General features: G+C 44.5%; 1 protein-coding gene across 3 annotated transcripts in view; it reads left to right on the top strand.

Annotated features, from left to right (window-relative positions):
• Positions 1-20,144, top strand: part of MEGF6 (multiple EGF like domains 6) — a 251,091-nt gene that overhangs the window by 194,531 nt on the left and 36,416 nt on the right. For 2 of the 3 annotated variants that reach the window (XM_054008951.1, XM_054008953.1), the window contains 9 exons: positions 2,606-2,731; positions 3,671-3,793; positions 4,612-4,734; positions 7,398-7,532; positions 10,886-11,008; positions 12,379-12,501; positions 13,943-14,110; positions 14,905-15,036; positions 17,417-17,545. In XM_054008951.1, coding sequence (XP_053864926.1) covers positions 2,606-2,731; positions 3,671-3,793; positions 4,612-4,734; positions 7,398-7,532; positions 10,886-11,008; positions 12,379-12,501; positions 13,943-14,110; positions 14,905-15,036; positions 17,417-17,545 — 1,182 coding nt within the window. The remainder of the gene's footprint in view (positions 1-2,605; positions 2,732-3,670; positions 3,794-4,611; positions 4,735-7,397; positions 7,533-10,885; positions 11,009-12,378; positions 12,502-13,942; positions 14,111-14,904; positions 15,037-17,416; positions 17,546-20,144) is intronic. The other variant, XM_054008952.1, reaches the window with a different exon arrangement.

Here is a 20,144-nt window from a genome sequence, read left to right as displayed (position 1 = left end):
AGAGAACTTTATAGGAACATAGAGATCCCATGAAAAACAGGCAGAGTTTTATTGGCTTTAGCTTTCCAGGGTTGACTGATTAGCGATACTTCGGAGGTTGCTCAAGTTGTGATTATCTGAGCAGTGCTGATTTGTGAAGAGGTGTTTTTAGTTAGGGACTGTGGTTGTCCCCTCATAAGATTCTTCCCTATTGGTACAGCAATTTCTTCTGCAAACTGATTGGTGGGAGCTCTTTCTGTGTTTCCATTATAGGTTGTATTTTTAGGACCAGCCACACACACACACACACACACACACACACACACACACACACACACACACAACTCTAAAGTGTGATGTGTAATGTGCGCGCGCACACACACACACACACACACACACACACTTTTAATCTCTCCTGGGTGTGTAGTGACCAAAAGTCAGTGCAGTTGGATAGTTTTTTGGTGGCCTGTATGAAATGAGCAGTTATTACAGATTCAGTTATTACAGATAAAATGTTCACATATCCAGTCAAACATTTGTTAGTATCCTTGTTCATCTCAGTGGAGAGGCTAAGGATTGAGTGGTAGGGGAGTGTCACTATATGCGAAAGAAAGCCTAGCGTCAAATATAGTAAAAATATTAAATGACTCAAACTATACCATAGAATCTCTATGGATAGAAATTCCATGCTTGAATAATAAGAGTATAGCAGTAGGAATATACTGCCAACTACCTGACCAGAATGTTGACTGTGATTGTGAAATACTCAGGGAGATTTGAGAGGTAACAACAGAAAACCCAATAATAATGGGGGATTTCAACTCTCCCCATATTGACTGGGTACATAACCTCAAGATGAGATGCAGAGATAAAATTTCTAGACACTATTAATGACCGCTTCTTGTGGCAGCTAGTACTGGAACCCAAGAGGGTAGAAGCAATTCTTGACTTTGTCCTAAGTGGAGCACAGGGTCTGGTTCAAAAGGTAAATATAGCTCAATAATAGTGACCATAATGTAATTAAATTTAATGTCCTTGGCGGGGAGGAAGTGCCAAAGAAACCCACTATAGTAGCATTTAGCTTCAAAAAGGGGAACTACATAAAAATGTGGAAGCTAGTTAAAGAGAAATTAAAAAGAACAGTTACAAGAGTGAAATGCCTGCAAGCTGCATGAAAACTTTTTAAAAACACCATAATCGAGGCTAAAGTAAATGTATACCCCCAAATAAAAATAAACAATAAGAGAACCAAAAAATTGCCACTGTGGCTAAACAATAGAGTAAAAGAGACTGAGACCAAAAAAAAGTCCTTTAAAAATTGCATGTAAAATCCTACTGAGTAAAATAGAAACTCTGACCAGTCAAGTGCAAAAGTATAATTCGGCAGGCCAAAAAAGAATTTGAAGAACAACTAGCAAAAGACAAAAACTAACCACAATTTTTTTTTAAGTACATCAGGAGCAGGAAGCCTTCCAAACAGTGGTGCCACTGGATGATTGAGGTACTAAAGGAGCACTAAGGAAGTCAAGGCCATTGTGGAGAAACTAAATGAATTCTTTGCATTAATCTTCACTGCAAAGGATGTGAGGAAGATTCCCACACCTGAGTCAGTCTTTTTAGGTGACAAATCTGAGGAACTATCCCTGATTGAGGTGTCAGTAGAGGAGGATTTGGAACAAATCAATAAATTAAACAGTAATAAGTCACCAGGCCAGATTGTATTCACCCATGAGTTCTGAAGGAACTCAGATATGAAATTGCAGAACTGCTATGTAACCTATCACTTAAATTAGCCTCTGTACCAGAGGACTGGAAGATAACTAATGTAATGCCAATTTTTAGAAAAGGCTCCAGAAGTGATCCTGGCAATTAGTTAATTTTCTGTATCATTTTGTCATGAGGAAGCATTTGAATATACCGTCGATGGCCATTCACTGTAAACAGAAATTATTGACTTGAACTAGCTGGGCTATTGAACCTGTAGTCAGTGTCTTTGAGCACAATTGCAAGAGTTTCAGTTATAAATAAGCAGTCCCCAGTTCCTGCCCTCTGACACTGCCACCTGCTAGGGAGGGATTAGTGTTTATAAAGCAAACATGCTTGTCGTTAACTCCCCTCCCATGTAGCTTTCTGAATTTAGTTTTAGATTATGTAATCCAAGCCAGAAATGTTCTGGCCTGTGTACCTTTCCCTGAGGAGCAGCTGGGAGCTGTACTGGGAAATCTTTATTTCTAGTAAACAGTGTTTTAAAGATGCTGACTCACGCTGCTGAATAGAGTTGCTCTTATCATTGAAGAACAGTGCCCTGGGTCTGGGTGTACTGCCCAGAATATCTTCATAGCACAATATAGTAGCATGTATCTTGTGTATTGAATACAGAATAGATGCTTATGACAACAACAATCAGTGTTGATATAGCACAGTTTAAAGATTCACCAGGAACTGCCCCCACTTATGCCAGGACTGAATATGCTCCCGAGTTTGGAATTCTTATTAGCCAGTCTGGTTCCTGCCGTAGTCGTAAATCTGCATATTGGTGCCTGTATTCTGCCCTGGCTCTTGCAAATCAGACGCTTGCATACTGTTTGTCAGCCTGCTCTAATCATTTCACCCTTTGCTCTCCTAGCTGTGAACACCTGTGCCGTCAGCAATGGTGGATGCGAACACGATTGCGTGCAGCTGACCCTAACACAGCATCAGTGCCGGTGCCGGCACAATTACCACCTGAAGGAGGATGGCAAGCACTGTGTCCGTGAGTCTGCTCTGAGCACGTGGAATGAATTGTGAATTCAGAGGCACTCCTTCTCATTTGTCTTTGCTTTCCCAGGTTGTAATCACAAGCTAGATTTATTTAAAAGGAAGTCCAGTGCTGTAGGAATTCCACGTTGTTATTCCCATGTTCCCACTCACATTCCTAGAGAGGAACCAGGTGTGAAACGGTTAATAATGATTTAGAGACTAGCTAACTGGACACAAACCAGGGGAATGCCACAACTGCATGCTCAGATGTGGAGCAGATCAGATTGGGATGTTGCACTGTAGTAGAAGCTGGTGCCAATTCTTCTTATTATATTGCCTTGGACATCTTCTGGGAATTATTTTGGAAGCTGAGAAAGAGCAGAAAGGAGCCTGGCCAACCCAAATGAAATTGTATTGGGACATGCTCTCCTGAGGAAGTGAAGGAGCAGCAATATGTCAGTGGAACAGAAACCCCTGCACTTTCCTCCTGCCCTACGACAGATTTAAGGCTGTCCTGCCTCCCCTGCTGGGCTTTATCGGGGAAGTGACTTTGATGTAGGTAGAGTTTACAAACTTTGTAAAGTACTTTGGGATCTTGTGGGTCAGCTGATGCTGTGACAGTTTGACAGATCCGACAGTTTGCACACACAGCCTGTGGGATAGGCATGCGCTGCCAGGGACTGCTTTGTAAATGCATCTCCGGTGAGTCCCCAAAAGAGTTCACGGTTCACTCTGAGTTTTGGGCCAAGTCCAGGGCAGTCCTTACAACAAATGAGGAGCTTTTCTCCCAGGAATGGAGCTTCTCTCTTGTATTGATGGATTGTTTTAAATGAACTACAGTCTCTCCTGGATATCCAGGAACACGGTGCTTTATTCTTCCACAAGGCTAATGGCAGCAAGAGAGAGGATCTGTTTGAAATGATGTTTACTTGCCCCTGCTCTGTCTCTGTAGTGAGGAACCCGTGTGCGAATAGAAATGGAGGCTGCATGCACCAGTGCCAAAATCGCCGTGGAACAGTGCACTGTGAGTGCCACCCTGGCTACAGACTGGCAGCTGACAGCAAGGCCTGCGAAGGTACAGTACCCACAATGCAGCTTGCACGGAGAGAGAGACAACCCTTGTCTTGCTCTGTGAGGTATTGTTAATGTCAGTGTCTAACACAGTGACAAATGAGCCTTACACTTTTCCAGAGGTTCAGCTCAGGAAAGCATCCAAGATTAGTTGATTAGTTGAAATCTGGCCAGCAGCCTTACTTCACTGATCTAGCAACGGGGCTGGAAGCCTCCTGTGAACAGATGAATAGTTCTTGATTCCAGCTCTTCTGTTTGCTGGTGTCTCTGCTTATGGTCCTGACCCCAGTGCGTGGGGAAGTGCAGTGGAATGTAAGAAATCATTCCCCCCCCCCCCCAAAAAAAAAGTCAGAAACACCAAAAATGAAATGCTTGATCTCTGGTTTGAGTCTGTGGCAGAGGTTTTGTCAAAGAAGAGGGTACAACCCACTATTCCCCGCAACGTAGGCTTTTGAACCAGTGATCTCTGCTTCCAGAAATGCAGTAGTGCAGTACAAAGACAATCATACACCTTTCCTAGCTGTGCACAAGACATGTGGCAACCGATTCAACAATGGATGTTTGCCATATCTCCCCCCACACACACACACACCTCTCCACTCTACTGAAGTTCCAGTTAACTCCATCATGCAACTGTTTCCAGCTTTTATCACTCAGAAGGGACAAGAGACCAGTCTGCTGTGTGCAGTTCAGAAAGGAGCCCCACAAACCGTCCCTCTCTTGAAGACACTGAAAGGCAGGGAGCTGTGCTCCTTCTGGAGGGCATTCCGCTGCCAGAGCTGCTCTGCTTGGTTTTGGTAATTGCCCGTCTTTCTCTTGCAGACGTAGATGAATGTGCGACTGGGCTGGCCGTGTGTGCACACAGCTGTCTCAACACCCGCGGCTCCTTTAAATGCACTTGCAATCCTGGGTATGAGCTGGGGGAAGATGGCAAGCAGTGCTACAGTAAGTATTGACCACCTTGCCTCGGCTCGCTAACCCACAGACAATGAGGGGAGAGAGCTTAGTTTTGACAGGGGGGAAAAAAAGGAAAGTAAACAGTGAGGTAATCCTTGACAAACCTTTGTCCGTTGTTGTTCTATGTGCGCTGATACGAGAGTCCTAGGCGTTTTCAGTGGCATCTTTCAAGGGAAGTTTATGGGACTGCTTATTCTCCCACCAGGACAAGAGCTGTGCCGGGTCTTTAAAGGTGTCATGAAACTGCCTGCAGTGGTGTTGATAGTGTCTTAATAGCTGTTTAAAAACAATGGACCAAACTCTGCTGCTCTCTGTCCTCCCCAACTCGAAGTTGGTGAAATTGCAGAATTGTAACTGAGGCAAAACTTGATCTAATGTGTCCCCATCAATTCCCTCCCAGGGAGAAAAGAGACATTCAGGGTTATGAAATGATGAAGCACATAAATTCTTTATCAGGCTAATGAAGACCAGCAGTGATAGCTAATTGCCCAAAGAGAAGTCACAGGCACGTAAAGCTCTACTGTCCATTACTGACGTGATAAAGAACCACCATGGATGTCCTTGTTGTTATTAATCCCCTAGCAAATGCATTAATGTTGGGTTTTGTCACTACCTGTGTTCTTGTTTACCCTAGCTGTTCTCTGCCATACCCTGCTAGTCAGCTATGCAATACACTGGACTGGGGGGTAGTAGTGTTCCCTCAGGCTTATCGGTTCTTATAAGAAGCAACACAATATGAGATCCATCCTTCAACTGGTCATTCCTGCTGCTACTGCACTTATCTGTGATCTAGATATTGACATTAAAAATGTCTTTACAAGAGTAGGAATCTGACTGATGGGGTCTGAGAGTGACGGGCAGATCTGGACTGATGCTGTACCCCATTTATCTATTAAAATAACACTGGTTTTCCCCCACTAGTATAGTTCCTTGCAGCTCACAGGCAGATCATATAAAGATATTTCCCTTAGCACAGTAGTTTTGTATTACATTAGCAATGTTCCTTCCCTTTCTTGGATGGGGATAAGAAATTAAAGCAGGTAGGTTTATGGAGTATCAGATGAGAAAGGTAAATGCGAGTCTGGGAGTAGTGGATCTGCCCAGTTAATTTCTCTTAGCATTGTGAGTGTCCCCAGCAAAGAATCTAGTCTTCCCATGGCTTCTGCTGCTAATTGGCACACAGGTGACTGGAAAGATCTGGACCACTCTCAACACCTAGCTGCTTTCTTATTCACATTGGTACTAGTTTGTAAATATTACTGGTACAAGATGCCAGACTGCCCGCTCTGGAGACTGAAGCAGTACATCTGTTGGAAGTGGCAGTGCAAGCTTCACCCACACACATTGCCTCCTGCTGGCATGCTTCAGCCCCATTCTGAAATGACCACTGCTAGAAGTGAGAGATTCATTCAGTCTCTGCAGCTCTTTGAGGCTTTGGCTTCTCTACTAAGGCTGCCAGCAATGGGCCCAATTTAGTGCTGTTTGTGGTGTTAATTTCCTTCAAGTGTCCTTAGTGGGTGCATGGTTAACATTTTTTATCTCTAAGCAGGGGTGCCTTTCATAACCCCCTCACTGCTCTGACAATGGCAGCAAAGGGAAAAGAATAAAATGATCTTCGTTTCGTTCTGAGATCTGAGTAAAAGACACACTCTCCCTCTACCCGCGGGCATGGCTCCCTGCCCGATGTCAGGAGAGATGCAGGGGCAGCATTCATGGCTTTCATGCTCCCATCCCAGGATTTGACAAGTGCTGAAGAAAAACATCACATCATTTTGTGATGAAAGTATCAAAATTGTTCTTTTGAAGCGATATATGGAACTGAGCCAAAATCCTCTCTGGGGACACGTTCCTTTGTGTTTGCAAAGCTTTTAATTAGCTAGCCTGATTTTAAAATATGTAATTAATAAATTTCATATTGGCCATAAATCAGCTCAATTAAAAACCTTTTTTATATAATTTGGCAAAAACTCATGTATCTGTTTGCTACTCATGTTTCTTCCAGCATTACAAGGAGTGGCTCCAACTCTCCCGGCTCTCAGAATCTGAATATTTCTGTAATTAGCTCTGTGCCGCCGCTGCTGCTCCAGTTTCTAGCTGTCATTAAATCTCTGTGCACTGCAGAACTTCCAGCAAGGTGATGCGCCAGATTCTGTCTGGCAGCATGCTCTGGAGCATGTCCGAAGTCAGCAGCAGGAGTAAGCAGTGGGCTTTGTCTGCCCCTTTTCAAGGCCGTTTGAAAGGTCGTAGGGAGGCTGCCCCACAATTTGTCCAGGACAGGATTTTTGCAGGGATATTATGGGGCATAGCCTGGGATCAGGAAATGTGAACGGCATGTGATCTGTTTGTGCATCATTTCCTCCCCTAGCAGTGGCCTCTACATACTACAGCTACCCACAACCCCTCTCTCCTGCACACTGTTCCTACTCTTCTTATTCCTGAGGGCAGTGCATAGACAGCTGTAATATGTGCATGCAATAAAGCCTGCTTGTTTTGGGAGTCTGTTATCCCAAATGCTGGGTGACTGCCAGAACGTGGCTCTGTAAATCCAGGTACGGCAGAGATGGCTTGGCCATGATCCCCTGGAAAAATCCTGTGTAAATGTTACAAGATGTTCGATAGATAGCCATACGGTATGTTTGTTTGCTTTCCAGGGATAGAGATGGAGATTGTGAATAGCTGTGAGGCCAATGGTGGCTGTTCCCATGTATGCAGTCACACCAGCTCTGGCCCTGTCTGCTCCTGTAATTTTGGCTACCAGCTTGATGAGGACCAGAAAACCTGCATTGGTAAGGGAAGCAGTCTGCCCTGCGGAGACGGCTCCGTTATGTGCTGAGTGATACATTGTTCCATTAGAACTCAGGGGACTTCATTGTGCGCCACAGGGGCTGGCGTGTCCATATGGTCCTGCTGTGTTTTAGACAACTCTGAATTGGGGAGTGTCTGTGCTGGCTGAGCTAGGAATAAGATTCCAATCTATGCAAAGAGGGATGGTGCCTTCCTCCGGACACCATATGCATTTATATTAAAGCACTGAAATATCAATAGTTAAAAAAAAACCTTAGGTCAGTGAAGAGCACTCTAGTAAAATACGGAATGCTTTCTCTTCCCCAGTGTAACCACCCATTCCTGTTCATCTCGGATACTGCCTGAATCTGAGGTCTGTGCCCTGCTCTTGCAGGACAATGGACTTGATAATCTAGTAGGGTTTTTTTAATTCTTTTTATTATTTATTTGCAAGGAGGGATTATAAAATGTAGACTCTTCAACCAGTTCAAATCTGAATGGCCAGTCCTCCTTACGTACTATACGGAGTGCAGTGCCTCTAGTGGAAGTGGACGGTAGCGGCTTTCTCAGCAGTTGAGACTCTTGCTGATGCACGGATCTCACATTGTGGTCCATGGAGCTGCTTCTGTTCCAACGGGGAAGCACCTCCAACTTCAAGCCGTAACTGTAATGTGTTGCTATTGTTATCTCCTGAGGCTTTTCCGGCCAAACAAATCCAAGCACTTTGTCCTGTGCATAGTTCCTGTGTATCTGTCTTTGCTGGGCATCTCTGTAAATTCAGTTGCAATCCAATTTGTGGATGAGAGGAGACAGCAGACACCATGGAGGGCAGAACTAAGGAGCAAAGTAACCTGAGGAGATCTGAGCAGCGAGGGCTGCAGGCGGCAGAGGGAGATCTAATATTAATCTGTTCTCCACCAAGGGAGGGGACATAAACAGCACCAATACAATGTAGGGCTGTACTCAAGCAACTGCACCCATCACATTAATGGGAATCTATTTTCATATCAATCCCTTTACATTTTCTGAATGCTGCCATTCTCTCTAGCCTAGCACTATAGCTGTTGTTGCAGGAAAGGTGAAGGATCAGGATTGCGGGAGGGGAAGTGCTCACAAAAGGATCTTGATTTTTAAGGAGTGCTCCGCCAGATGAAAATGCTTTAGACCCACTGGGCTATGTGGCTGAGAGCAGCACCTATGGGTGGCTGAGTCCCTGCTTAGTCTAAACTAGTACGCCTTGGAAAGCGTTTCCTGCTGAAGGACACAGAAGATTCGTTCCTTTTTTGGGAGCAACGAAGAAGTTAGCCTGTGGCTGGGGATGCACTTTCCTCCTTGGCATCCCCTTGTGATTTATTTCGGGTACCCCTAAACCTGGCCCTGGAGGGGATGGACTAGGAAATGTAGCCTCTGCTTCAGTGGCAACACTACTGAAACAACTGACTGTATCACTGGGTGAGACGGACCGGCCACCAGCCACCAATCTATCACTCAGCTCCATCTGGGTGTACGATGGATGTATTCACACACTGGGTAAGAAGGAAATGCAGCTGGAGCTCTCTGTACATAAATGCCATAATCTTGATGTGTGCATTTCACTTCAGACTATGTAGTTCCGTGTGCCACTTGACAATTAACCTAGTAGAAACGTATTGTAACGCTCAGTAGCCAGGCATTTCCTGTGTCAATAAATTTAAACAGGTATTTCCTGTGGGGCTGGTCCAGTGTTTAAACTTAGATAACCTTGCATGTATCTCAGCTGGGTATGATGAGTATGAACTTGGCTGGGTCAATGCCTAGATCCTTCAGGTGATTTCAGAGAGAGGGTAGAGAAACCCTATATGTATTCTGTCAAATCAATCATACGTATGGTACTGTGTGTCCTGAATGATGCAAGAATGTATGGGATAATGGAAGAAGGTTATCTACAATCTGCAAAAATGGAAGACTACAGGGTGGTGACAGATGATAGGGAAATAACTTATGACTGATTCCATATAAAACTTATTTGTGTGGAACTGGAAAGTCCCAGTTATCATATGACTCAGGAGACAAATCTGGTTCAAATCTGGTTCTGGTGCTTCTTCTTTTCATTTGGGCTCAGGGATCACTTTCCCTTTCACAACACCATCTGCAATGAACAGATTCACTCTTTTTCTGAAATAAGGCACAACGGACAAGCCATCACCGATTTAGTTGAAAGGAGAACCAGCTCTGCCTCTCGCATAGCTGAGCAAGAGGAAGCTCTCATAAGAGCAGCTGGAGAAGTAACCCTTTCTTTAGAGGTTTCTGGAGACAATAGTAACACCTCTCTCACTACAGTGCAAGATAAAAGAGAGGTAAAGTGGCAGTTAAACTTGACTTTGCACAGCAGGCTCATAAATGCCTCACCCAAGTTGTTTGATATAGGCCTGAATAGAGTTGGTTCTTCCCTGGCAAGTTTTCATAACAAAATAATAATCATCTGCACTCCCAGCTTTCATCTGGAGATAGCAAAGCTGTTTACCAGGGAACCCCCTGGGAAATATGTAGGTATTCAGCCCACTTCACAGATTGGTAAACTGAGTTCCGTAGAGATTAAGGACCTGACATTTTACTTTAGACAGAGCTGCAAGTGCTCATCGCTTCTGAAAATCATGCTCTAACAAACTTTCTGAAGGTCACAGTGAGTGACAGAGCAGGGAATAGAACTAAGCAATTTTCACTCCCTGTCCCTTGTACTTGACCACTAGACCCCACTCCTTCCCCAGTTTACTTACAATGATGGATATTGAGTCACTTTCCAAGTACAGTCTGATTCACATCCTGTCTTGGAAGGTAAACATCAATGATGCTTTTTTAAAAAAAAAATCCTACACTGTTTAGGGACCTATATGAGTAACATGAAGTTCATGGAGATTTCCAACAAATAATCCAGATGGATAGTTACATCTCTAGAAGAAATGTTGACTCTATCTTTCTCATCCTTATCTGCTGGATCCAGGGTTCAGGTTTCCCTATGTGGCCCACAGCAGCTCACGCTGTTGCACCTAAGACAGCAGTGCCTGCTTTATTTTAGGTTGGTATGAAGTTGTCAGCTGTTGCAAAAGGAAGGGGAAATGATGTGCAGATACTATGTTTTAAAACATGTTTATTGCTGATTTCTAAAATGGCATATTGTTTCTATTACTGTTTTTGGGGTGCAGACCTTTTTCTGTAACCTCTGCACTTTACCTTTAAACAAAATCACAGGCCAGAGAAGGACGCTCATCAGACAAATTAGACGTGGAAAGGCCTGGACGGATGCACGTGTCAGCTTTCGGCAAAGCAGAAACTCTCAGATTTGTGCTAGCTGATGCACTTTGTTTTCCATCTTTAGATATCGATGACTGTGACGCTCGTTCTCATTGCTGTCAGCAGGACTGTTACAATTATCCTGGCGGCTACGAATGTGTTTGCTATGCTGGATATAGGCTCAACACCGACGGTTGTGGGTGTGATGGTAAGCAGCAATGCCTAGCTGGACTGGGGTGGGTGAAAGAGGAAAGACACTGGCTCAGCTCCTCTGCGTTACAGTATTGTGTCATGACAGCTACAGGTGGGGCTGTCTTGGTCCTTCCACTAGTCCTGTTATGCCTGGTTTTACAATTACATTGAACTTATGATAAATGTTAAGTCAGATTTAAAGGCTTATTTTTGTTGATTTCTCGTAGGTTTTTAGTAGGGAAAAAGGAGCAAAGAAACACGCCAGCAAGACAGAGATTAGCTGCAATATAGTAGCAGCTAAAGAGCACAGTTTGGATCCAACCCAGAATTTCCCAAAGTTGAAGAGAGTTGGTTTGGTCTCATCTCTTCTAATGCTTCATAGGAATGTCATTTTGTATGGCATGTAACAGACCAGTATTCCCAGTAATTTTGGCCTTGGAGTGGCCCAGGCAAATGCCAATGTATCTACAAATATATAGCTAGGAAGATAATGACTAATACAAGCTCTGAAGTGAGATGACATGAAATTCTTCCATATGGCCCCAAACAGCTGGCCATTTCTTCCAATTATTTCTCCCAGGGAATGTCAGTTTTTCCATCAGTTCTCTTCTGAGTAGCTCATTTAGCCAGTCAGAATACAGTAAATGGGAGGGATTTTGGGTTTCCATTCCCTGATGATGATTTGTTTTGTCACTAGCATAGATATCCAGCCCCATTTGATGATATTAGCTGGAAGATTAAATTAATCCAACTGGCCCAGCATATGTAGGCTGATTCTTAAAACTGGGGAAACTTATTTTCAAATATCTGTGGTTCACTTGCTTGTGTGATCTTTGTTCAATGTAAAAGAAATGTTGGTAGGTTTGCATGGCTGAACAGGACAGAAAATGAGATGGTCTCTTTATCCATAGATATTGGTAGGATAAATAAATACCTCAAATGGGAAGGAGAAGTGATTCTAATCCATTCTGTGATGTGGTGAAAACAGAAAATAAGAAAAGAAAATATGGAGATAATATCTATCTCCTAGAGCTGGAAGGGACCCTGAAAGGTCATTGAGTTCAGCCCCCTGCCTTCACTAGCAGGACCAAGTACTGATTTTGCCCTAGTGGCCCCCTCAAGGATTGAACTCACAACCCTGGATTTAGTAGGCTAATGTTCAAACCACTGAGCTATCCCTCCTCCCAGTTCTGGCGCCTGAAGACTCTATCAGCCCTGTAACATCCCTCAGCACAAAATTGATTTAATTGAATTTTAGAAAGTTGGGCAGAAACAGTAATGCTTGCTGTCAGTCTCTGAATTCTATGTATGCCTTGGCATCTCTGACCTATACTGGACACTTCCCTTATCTGCATATGTAGATATAGTCCCATGTATATTTTTTAGATGTGGATGAGTGCTCCTCAAATAACGGTGAGTGTGAGCACACGTGCCAGAACCTGGTGGGGTCCTTCCAGTGCAGCTGCCAGATTGGATACAAACTAGCTGAAGACCGGAGGAGCTGTATTCGTAAGAAACATCGTGTGTGTGTGTGTGTGTGTGTGTGTGTGTGTGTGTGTGTGTGATTTCCCGTTGAAGATATTTATATATTAAATCTTCAACAGGAAACAATACCAAGTGAAAACAAGGGTTTCATATATATATATATATATATATAATATACCCTTTTCCTTCCCTTACACGGTTTTCACTTGGTGTCGTTTCCTTGTGCAACTTTGTGTATAATCCAATCATTTTCACTGCAGAGAGGCCAGATCTGAGATTTCCAAAGCAATCCAGGGGGGGTTTGATGTACATAAAATAAAATAATAATAATATATGGAGATATACCTATCTCATGGAGCTGGAAGGGACTGATTTTTGCCCAGATGGCCCCCTCAAGGATTGAGCTCATAACCCTGGGTTTAGCAGGCCAATGCTCAAACCACTGAGCTATCCCTCCCCCACCTTTTTTTTAAGGAATGGAAGGCTTGAGTCTAAATCCTCCAGGCTGCTTTGAAAGTATGCTGAGTGACAGAGCTACGATTTATTAAACCCTTTCTGAACCTTTGCTGGCTTCTTCACAGCTCCATTATTGACACGAACTGCTACTATGAACTGTATTATCATAACCGAAATGGAATACCTCTGCAGCCTACAACAACACAGACAGAACTATTCCACTGCTTTCACAGAGACTTTCCTCCTGGCAGGGTTGAGCTCTTCCAAACAGCCTAAGGGAATTAGGCATACGTCTTCCATTAAGATTGTTATAGGCTGCAGGGGGTTTTCTGATGAATTATGGTGATGCAGTTCGTGGGAGCAGCTGAAGAGCTGTGGAGAAGCCAGGAAAGGTCGGGAAACGGGTGAACAAACCCTAGCATGTGCTCTCTTCTTAAATTTTAACCAATTTTCACTTCAGCTTCTGAAAGAAATATTTGTACTGGAAATGTCAAGATAGCTCTGTCATATTTAGGTTATAAAAACTAAAATAACAAACAAGATAAGAGTCCCTTTGCGGCAGCTTGAGATGGCAGCCTTGAGGACCTAGCTGGTGTGACAGAACAGTCTCCTGGAAAATCTGATCTCTCTGTAAATATAAAACATAAGCCTTTCACATCGATTTTTTTGGAGGCACTCAGATACTCACATGATGGGAATGGTATAAAATTCTAGACTGAAAGAAATAAAAGAATGTGGGGGGAAGGAAAGAGACAGGGAATGAATCACAGTCCCCAAAGTGGCCAGGGACAGTTGTGTGGGTCACTGGAGTAGACTCTATAAAACACTAAATCAGTACAGAACCAATGACTCTGTCAGACCTTGTTCTCTTTTCCTTCTTTTTATTTCATATTTTTGTGCTCTTTACTAATCTCTTGTTCCTCTCTCATTTCACTCCTCTTTAAATCTCTCCTCTTTGGATTGGTGATTTGGATAGAAATGTTTGCTTTTCCCCCATGGATTTTCCTAGCTCTGGATGACCCCATGGAGGCCCTTGACGGACAACGCCCCATCATACGCCCTATTCCTCACGTTGCCATCCTGCGTGATGAGTTCACCCAGCTCTTTGATGAGGAGTTTGAGGAGGAGGAGGAAGAGGTGGAAGCAAGAGGAGAGCACACACTTTCGGAAAAATTTGGTGGGCATTTTGTAGCAAGGGCCTGTGGAAAATTCTCTGGTGTTTTTAGTAGTAGCAACACGCTTGGAGCGAACTTACATGTCCAAATTTGCACATGCAACTCAATGCATCCACAGAGTTTGTCATGTACAAAGCCTGTATTACTGCACAGATTGGGTGAGTTGTCATCCATTGAGCACATGCAGGTTGGGTAGCTGAGCACCCAGCTACAGTTCCCGCGTGCTAGTAGAGACTTGCAGATGGAAAAGTGGTGCCCCTCTGTTTTACAGACACCATCAGTTGTATTATGCAAACTTGAGCATTCACAGTTGTAAACTAAGGCTCTCAATTTGTCTCTTAAGGTCTTAACCTATTTAAAACCAATATCTTGTCTTGGAGTACTAGTTTGCTGCCAAACAGAAGAAAATACCCTCACACGCCCCTTCTTCACTTGTGAGTTTGGATTCATATTTTACCTCTCATTGAACACCAAGTGTGAAATCCTGGCTCCATTTAAGTCAACGGGAGTCTTGTCATTGATTTCAACAGAGCCAAGACGTCACCCCAACCATTCCTGGGTCTTGCTGCTTGTGACATGAACCGTCACAAAGGGCAGACCATTTCCAGACTCCGTTATGCATTCCCCACATGTCCCAGACACTCCGCTCCACTACCACTGCGCTACATGTTACTGGCGCATTTGCTGGAGATTCAGTGTTCCTAAGTGGTGTGGGTTTGGCTGCCCAGCTGAACCCTTCAGCTCAATGAAGGAGCTTTTGGAAAGCCCACTCATCCACAGCTTCTTTTTCTTCCAGTCTGCTTGGAGGACACCTTTGGTCATGACTGCAGCCTGACATGTGATGATTGCAGAAATGGTGGAACGTGCAATGAGGACCAGACTGGCTGTGACTGTCCGGACGGCTGGAGTGGAGTCCTATGCAATCAGAGTGAGTTAAGTTGGAGAAGGGCAGGGGGAGAGGGGTAAGCAAAGGGTAGGGTGGTTTTATAGTTTTTGTGTTCCTTCCAAAGGCCAGTCAAAAAGAAGAGTGAGGTGAGCACAACTCCCCAGCTGGTCTAAATAGCACTAACAACCCCAGCTTTTCTTTACCCATTGCCTGCATTTGCCATGTTTGTGTTGGCACAGCATGGTTGTAGTCACCAGACAAAATCCCTAATAAAGTTCTCTAACTCTCATTACCATATAGATCCCAGAGGGTCTGAATCTATAGTTCAAACCTGCAAATGTATGTATTTGGTGTTGGATCTGAGCTTAGCTCTCAGACTGTGCACATAAACCTATCGGCAGTGAATTAGACATATTACATTCTTTAAGACTAAGAAACTATTTAAGACGCTAATGGGAGTCCTCCTAATTCCTCCTTCCAACTGAACTTCTGGCTTCAGAGCTGTTGGCAGTTTAAATGAAGGAATATTTTCCCCTTGGGCCTCTTTCAGTTTAAACATTATTGGCATTTGATGCCCATTTTAGAGAAGGGGCTGCTGTTAGCTGATATTTGCAATTTCAATTTGAATTTGAACCCCCAAATCTGGCTTGTCCAACCAGTACTTTCTGGAGTCCTTATTTTGCTTTTTAACTATTTGGAACTGTATTTGCAATGAGTTGAAAGGGAAAGGATAGCTTCCCTACCTCCTGGCTGGGTTCATGCTTGTAAATATTAATAGAACTCCATGATCCCGAGGCAAATCTATTTTTTAATGAAGTAATTTTAGGAAAAATTAACCGTCTTTATTTCAGAAGAGAGTACATACAAATGAATACATATATTGCCTAAATGGTAATGAAATTGGCATCTGGATTTCAGAATTTATTTTCTAAAAAAATATTTTGGCATGTACCTTTCAGCAAATAAATGCAAAGCTGAAAAAGTTTGTTTTCCAGGTGTTTTCCATAGTGTAGAATGCGATGACAGGTGGGGTTGTTGTAGGAAAGAGGAGAAGAAAACTTCAGAGGCTTGAATAAGTATCTAAACTGAACCGTATCTCCGAATTCTGTTCAGCTTTCTCTAAATTTCTGTACGCTGTGAGTTTTTATCTGTTGACATGTTGGTTCATTCTTACTGCTACCATCATTAATGATGTATACAGAGCTATAGAAGGCAAGATCCCAGTCCTGAAGAGTTTACAGTCTAATCCAGACAAATACAATGCATGGGATAACAGGCCAAATGCAAGAAGGAAAAATGAACATAGTCTGCATGGAGGCCTTAGTCAAGAGGTTGAATATTAGCTGGCACCATAGACCAGAAGCACCAGTTAGAGCGCACCTTATCTGGTCATCCTCTGACTTTCCTATGGCCCTGCACCAGCACTGGGATGCATTGGAGTAGAGAGGTGCAGAACAGGCATGAGAATAGTCCCACTGCACTGTATTGGTTTCATACATCCCCATGTCCCTTTCTCGGCTTCACTGTCCTCCATTTGAATTACTGCGATGTCAGGAGGTGCTTGCTGCAAGTCACGCAGGGAGTTTGCTGGAAACCCTTTGGGCTGAGTGTCAGATCTTATTGTAATTAATCTGTCAGTCTAGGGCAGTGGTTCTCAAACTGTGGTCCATGGACCACCAGGGGTCTGTGAGCTCCATTCAGGTGGTCCGCAGATACTTCCCTCTAAGGTGCGCACCTGGGCGGCCGCATATGAGAGAATGAAGGGCCACCCACCTAATTAGTGGAGCCAAGCAGGCGTGGCTCCACTAAATAGGTGCCTGGACCCTGGAGAAGACGCACATATAAGGTGAGGTGGTGGCCTTGGGGGGAATACGGGGTAGGTGGGAGGGAGCAGTGGGGTGAGAAGAGGGGGTGGGGGGAATTTGGAACCGGCAGGGCTGCGGTGGCCAGAGAAAGAGACTACTTTCCCCAGCTCCAGGGATATGGCTGCCGGGGGAAGAGGGCCCTCCTTCCCATGCCCACCTTGGGGGCTGCTGTGGTGGGGGAGAGGGAGAGACCCCCCTCCTTCCCAGCCCCAGCTCGGGGGCGGCGGGTGAGAGAGGGCACATCCATTGCATTAGAAAGGTAAGACTACTGATATTAAAATATGAGTTGTGTGCTTTTATTTGTAGAACAAAAAATGTTTATTATTAAGGGGTTTTTTATATAGCGCTTTTATCCAAAGCTCTTTACAATCGTTAGCTAATGGTACAAACAACATTTGGAAAGATCATTAAGTGGTCCGCTGAGACCCTCGGCAATTTTCAAGTGGTCCGCAGAAAAAAAAAGTTTGAGAACCACTGATCTAGGGCAATAGGAATGAACAAATAGCTGTGACAGTACAATCGCCTTTCTGACCTCCTGTCTCTCTGTCCCCTCACAGCCTGTCCCGAAGGCACCTTTGGGAGGAACTGCAGCTTCACCTGCCACTGTAAGAATGGAGGCACGTGTGATCCAGTGACTGGGAAGTGCCGCTGCCCGCCTGGGGTCAGTGGAGAACTGTGTGAGGATGGTATGGTCAAGCTTCCCAATCTCCTGCTTCATGCAGTAATGAGACTCCTCACTTTCCTCCCCCTAGCCCAGTGACATGATGGTGGGGGAGGCTGCTTCTGTGCAGGAAGTCTTGTTTCATTCTAAGAAGTTAGACAGCAGGCTGATAGAAATGTGGGGCCACCCTGTGCTCCTGAGGACAGAGTCTGGCCGCATTCCCTGTGCCACGCACATCATTGTGAGTAATGTTTCATGCACAGATTAAGCAGGGTGGGAGCTGCGGTGGGGAGAGCAGAAAGTGTCAGCACAGGACTGGGGACCAGGAACTCCCGAGCTTCAATCTCAGCTCTGACCCTGATACTTTCAGTGACCTTAGGCACGTCATTTAACCTCTGCACCTCAGCTTCCCCACTTGTAAAATGGGCACAGTAGGGTGACCAGACGTCCCAATTTTATCGGGACTGTCCCGATATTTGCTTGTTTGTCCCATGTCCCAACCTACCTTCGGTCAGGACGCAAATTGTCCCAATATTTTGCCTCCTCTCACAGGAGGAGCGGAGCCCAGAGGGGGCTCGCGCCCCACCCCCACCCCAACTCCGCCCCCTTCTTCCCCCATTGGATCCCTCCCCAAATCCCCACCCTGGCCCTGCCTCTTCCCCAAGCATGCTGCATTCCTCCTCCTCCCCCGTCCCTCCCAGGCTTGCGCTGATCAGCTTTTTTTTTTTTGCTCCGACCCTCCCCTCCCCCCCCCCCCCCACGCGTCCCGATTTTTCACCTGTGTGATCGGGTCACCCTAGGGCACAGTGATACTCTGATTGCCCTCACCAATGGGTTGTGATGATTCGTTAGTGTTTATAAAGTATTGGAAAAAGGAAAGAATTATATCAGTGCAATACATGTGGAGGAAGGACAGAGAGATATGCGCATAGAATAGGCGCAGTCTCGCTGCTATTCTGGGCCCTGAATTCTTGCACAAGGTGCTGGGGGTTGTACCTTCCTAATTGTCTTGCTCTCCTCCTTTTACTGTAGAATGTGTTTTAATGAAATTGGGGACAGAGCAAGAGGAAAACAATATTTCTTAACTGCTTACAAGCTCCGTTCCCAGAGCTAACAGGGTAGTTCATTTGCTATTTGAATTGATACTTTATAGTGGAGTGTTTGCTCTAGTGATAAATGGAGATCATAGCCAGGTATGATGCCGGGCGTTCACAGTCCATTTGTGCTTCTGTTAAAACTTAGAAGCACTTTACACAGGATGTGCTCTATTGTTCAGTTTATATTCCTCAATCTGTTGCCTGATACCTGTATTTTAAGGGCACCTGGCATCTTTTAACCCTTTGCTTGGAACATCACTTTGTGTGAGACTCTGACACATCCCTAGATTCCATCTCACTTGCTGGATCACGTAGTCTTGCGTTTAAAAAGACTTTTTTTTCCATATGAAAAGGATGATTGAAGAAGCCACTTGACATGAATCCGTTTTCTAGGTCATTCCCTAATTCCTGCACCAAGCTCCTGGCAGCCCTAGTTTAGCAGATCAGTGACATCCTTCTTGGGACATAGGGAGCAGTGACGGGCACTGACTCCTAGGCAGATGATTGTCTGGGGGAAAGTTCAGTGGAAGGCAGCAAAAAAAAAAAAAATGGTATCATGTCATAAGAAATAGAAGTGTTGTGGAAAGATGTCATGGTTGTCACTGAGATGGAAGTAGATACTGAAGACATTTGAGAATAATCGCTTCCCATCTTCTTGCACAAAAGGGATCAGTTAAGCTGTGTAGATATTGATTTATTTCTCACCCCGAAGGTTAAATCATGGAGGTATAATCTAAAAACATGAAAACAGGGAGTCAGTAAGAAATTCCATCCAAATGACTTCATAAAAGTGGTTAGGAGCAGAGGGAATCCATTGCTGAAGAAGACAATTGAAGCAGAGTATATATGAGTTCGAGAGACACCCAGACTTTTTTTCCTTAGGAAGGAGGCAGTTGAGGGGTACAGTGAAAAAGCAGGAAGGTGGGGTTCAGATAAACAATACAGAGCTGGTGAATTGGGCCGGATAGCCTTCCTTCTTCCTAAACTGTCTGATGTTGTTATCAGATGGGAGAAGGCTTGTGCTACCTGTACATCGGTTGGTTGGCACGTTCTGCTGAGGCAGTCTATTTGGCACATGCTTCTAATATTAAATTCTTCAGCATTACAAAAAACCTGGCAACTGTTTTATTCCTTTAACAGTTCAAATATGATTGTAATTTTTCCCAGGGGCTGGCTTAGTGGTCTAAATGTCAGGTCTGAAAAAGCTAGACTTCCTGGAACTGCATGTTTGGCTGCCAGCAGGTTTGACTCAGCCCTTCGTCCTTCCAGTGTGGAAACAGTGGTGCTAGGTGCCCTGGGGAGTATCTTGGATGCATAGAGGGAGGAAGTACCATGTGATTTGCTGGGTGAGGTCCTGTCTGATCTAGGGGGTCATCAGAAATCACAGGGCCTTTGTTTCCCACTGGCCTTTATTCCTAACCTGGTGCTTCCCATCTGGTGCCCTGGATGTGGCTGCATTTCAGGGCTTCTGTGCGTTTCTGATTGCAAAGCACTTTGGGAGCCTTTGCACTGAAAGGTGGCCTGGAG

The sequence above is a fragment of the Malaclemys terrapin genome, chromosome 19 (assembly GCF_027887155.1).
Source record: "Malaclemys terrapin pileata isolate rMalTer1 chromosome 19, rMalTer1.hap1, whole genome shotgun sequence".
NCBI lineage: Eukaryota > Metazoa > Chordata > Testudines > Emydidae > Malaclemys > Malaclemys terrapin.
Note: the sequence above shows the minus strand (reverse complement) of the source record. Positions and strands in the feature narration are given on the sequence as shown.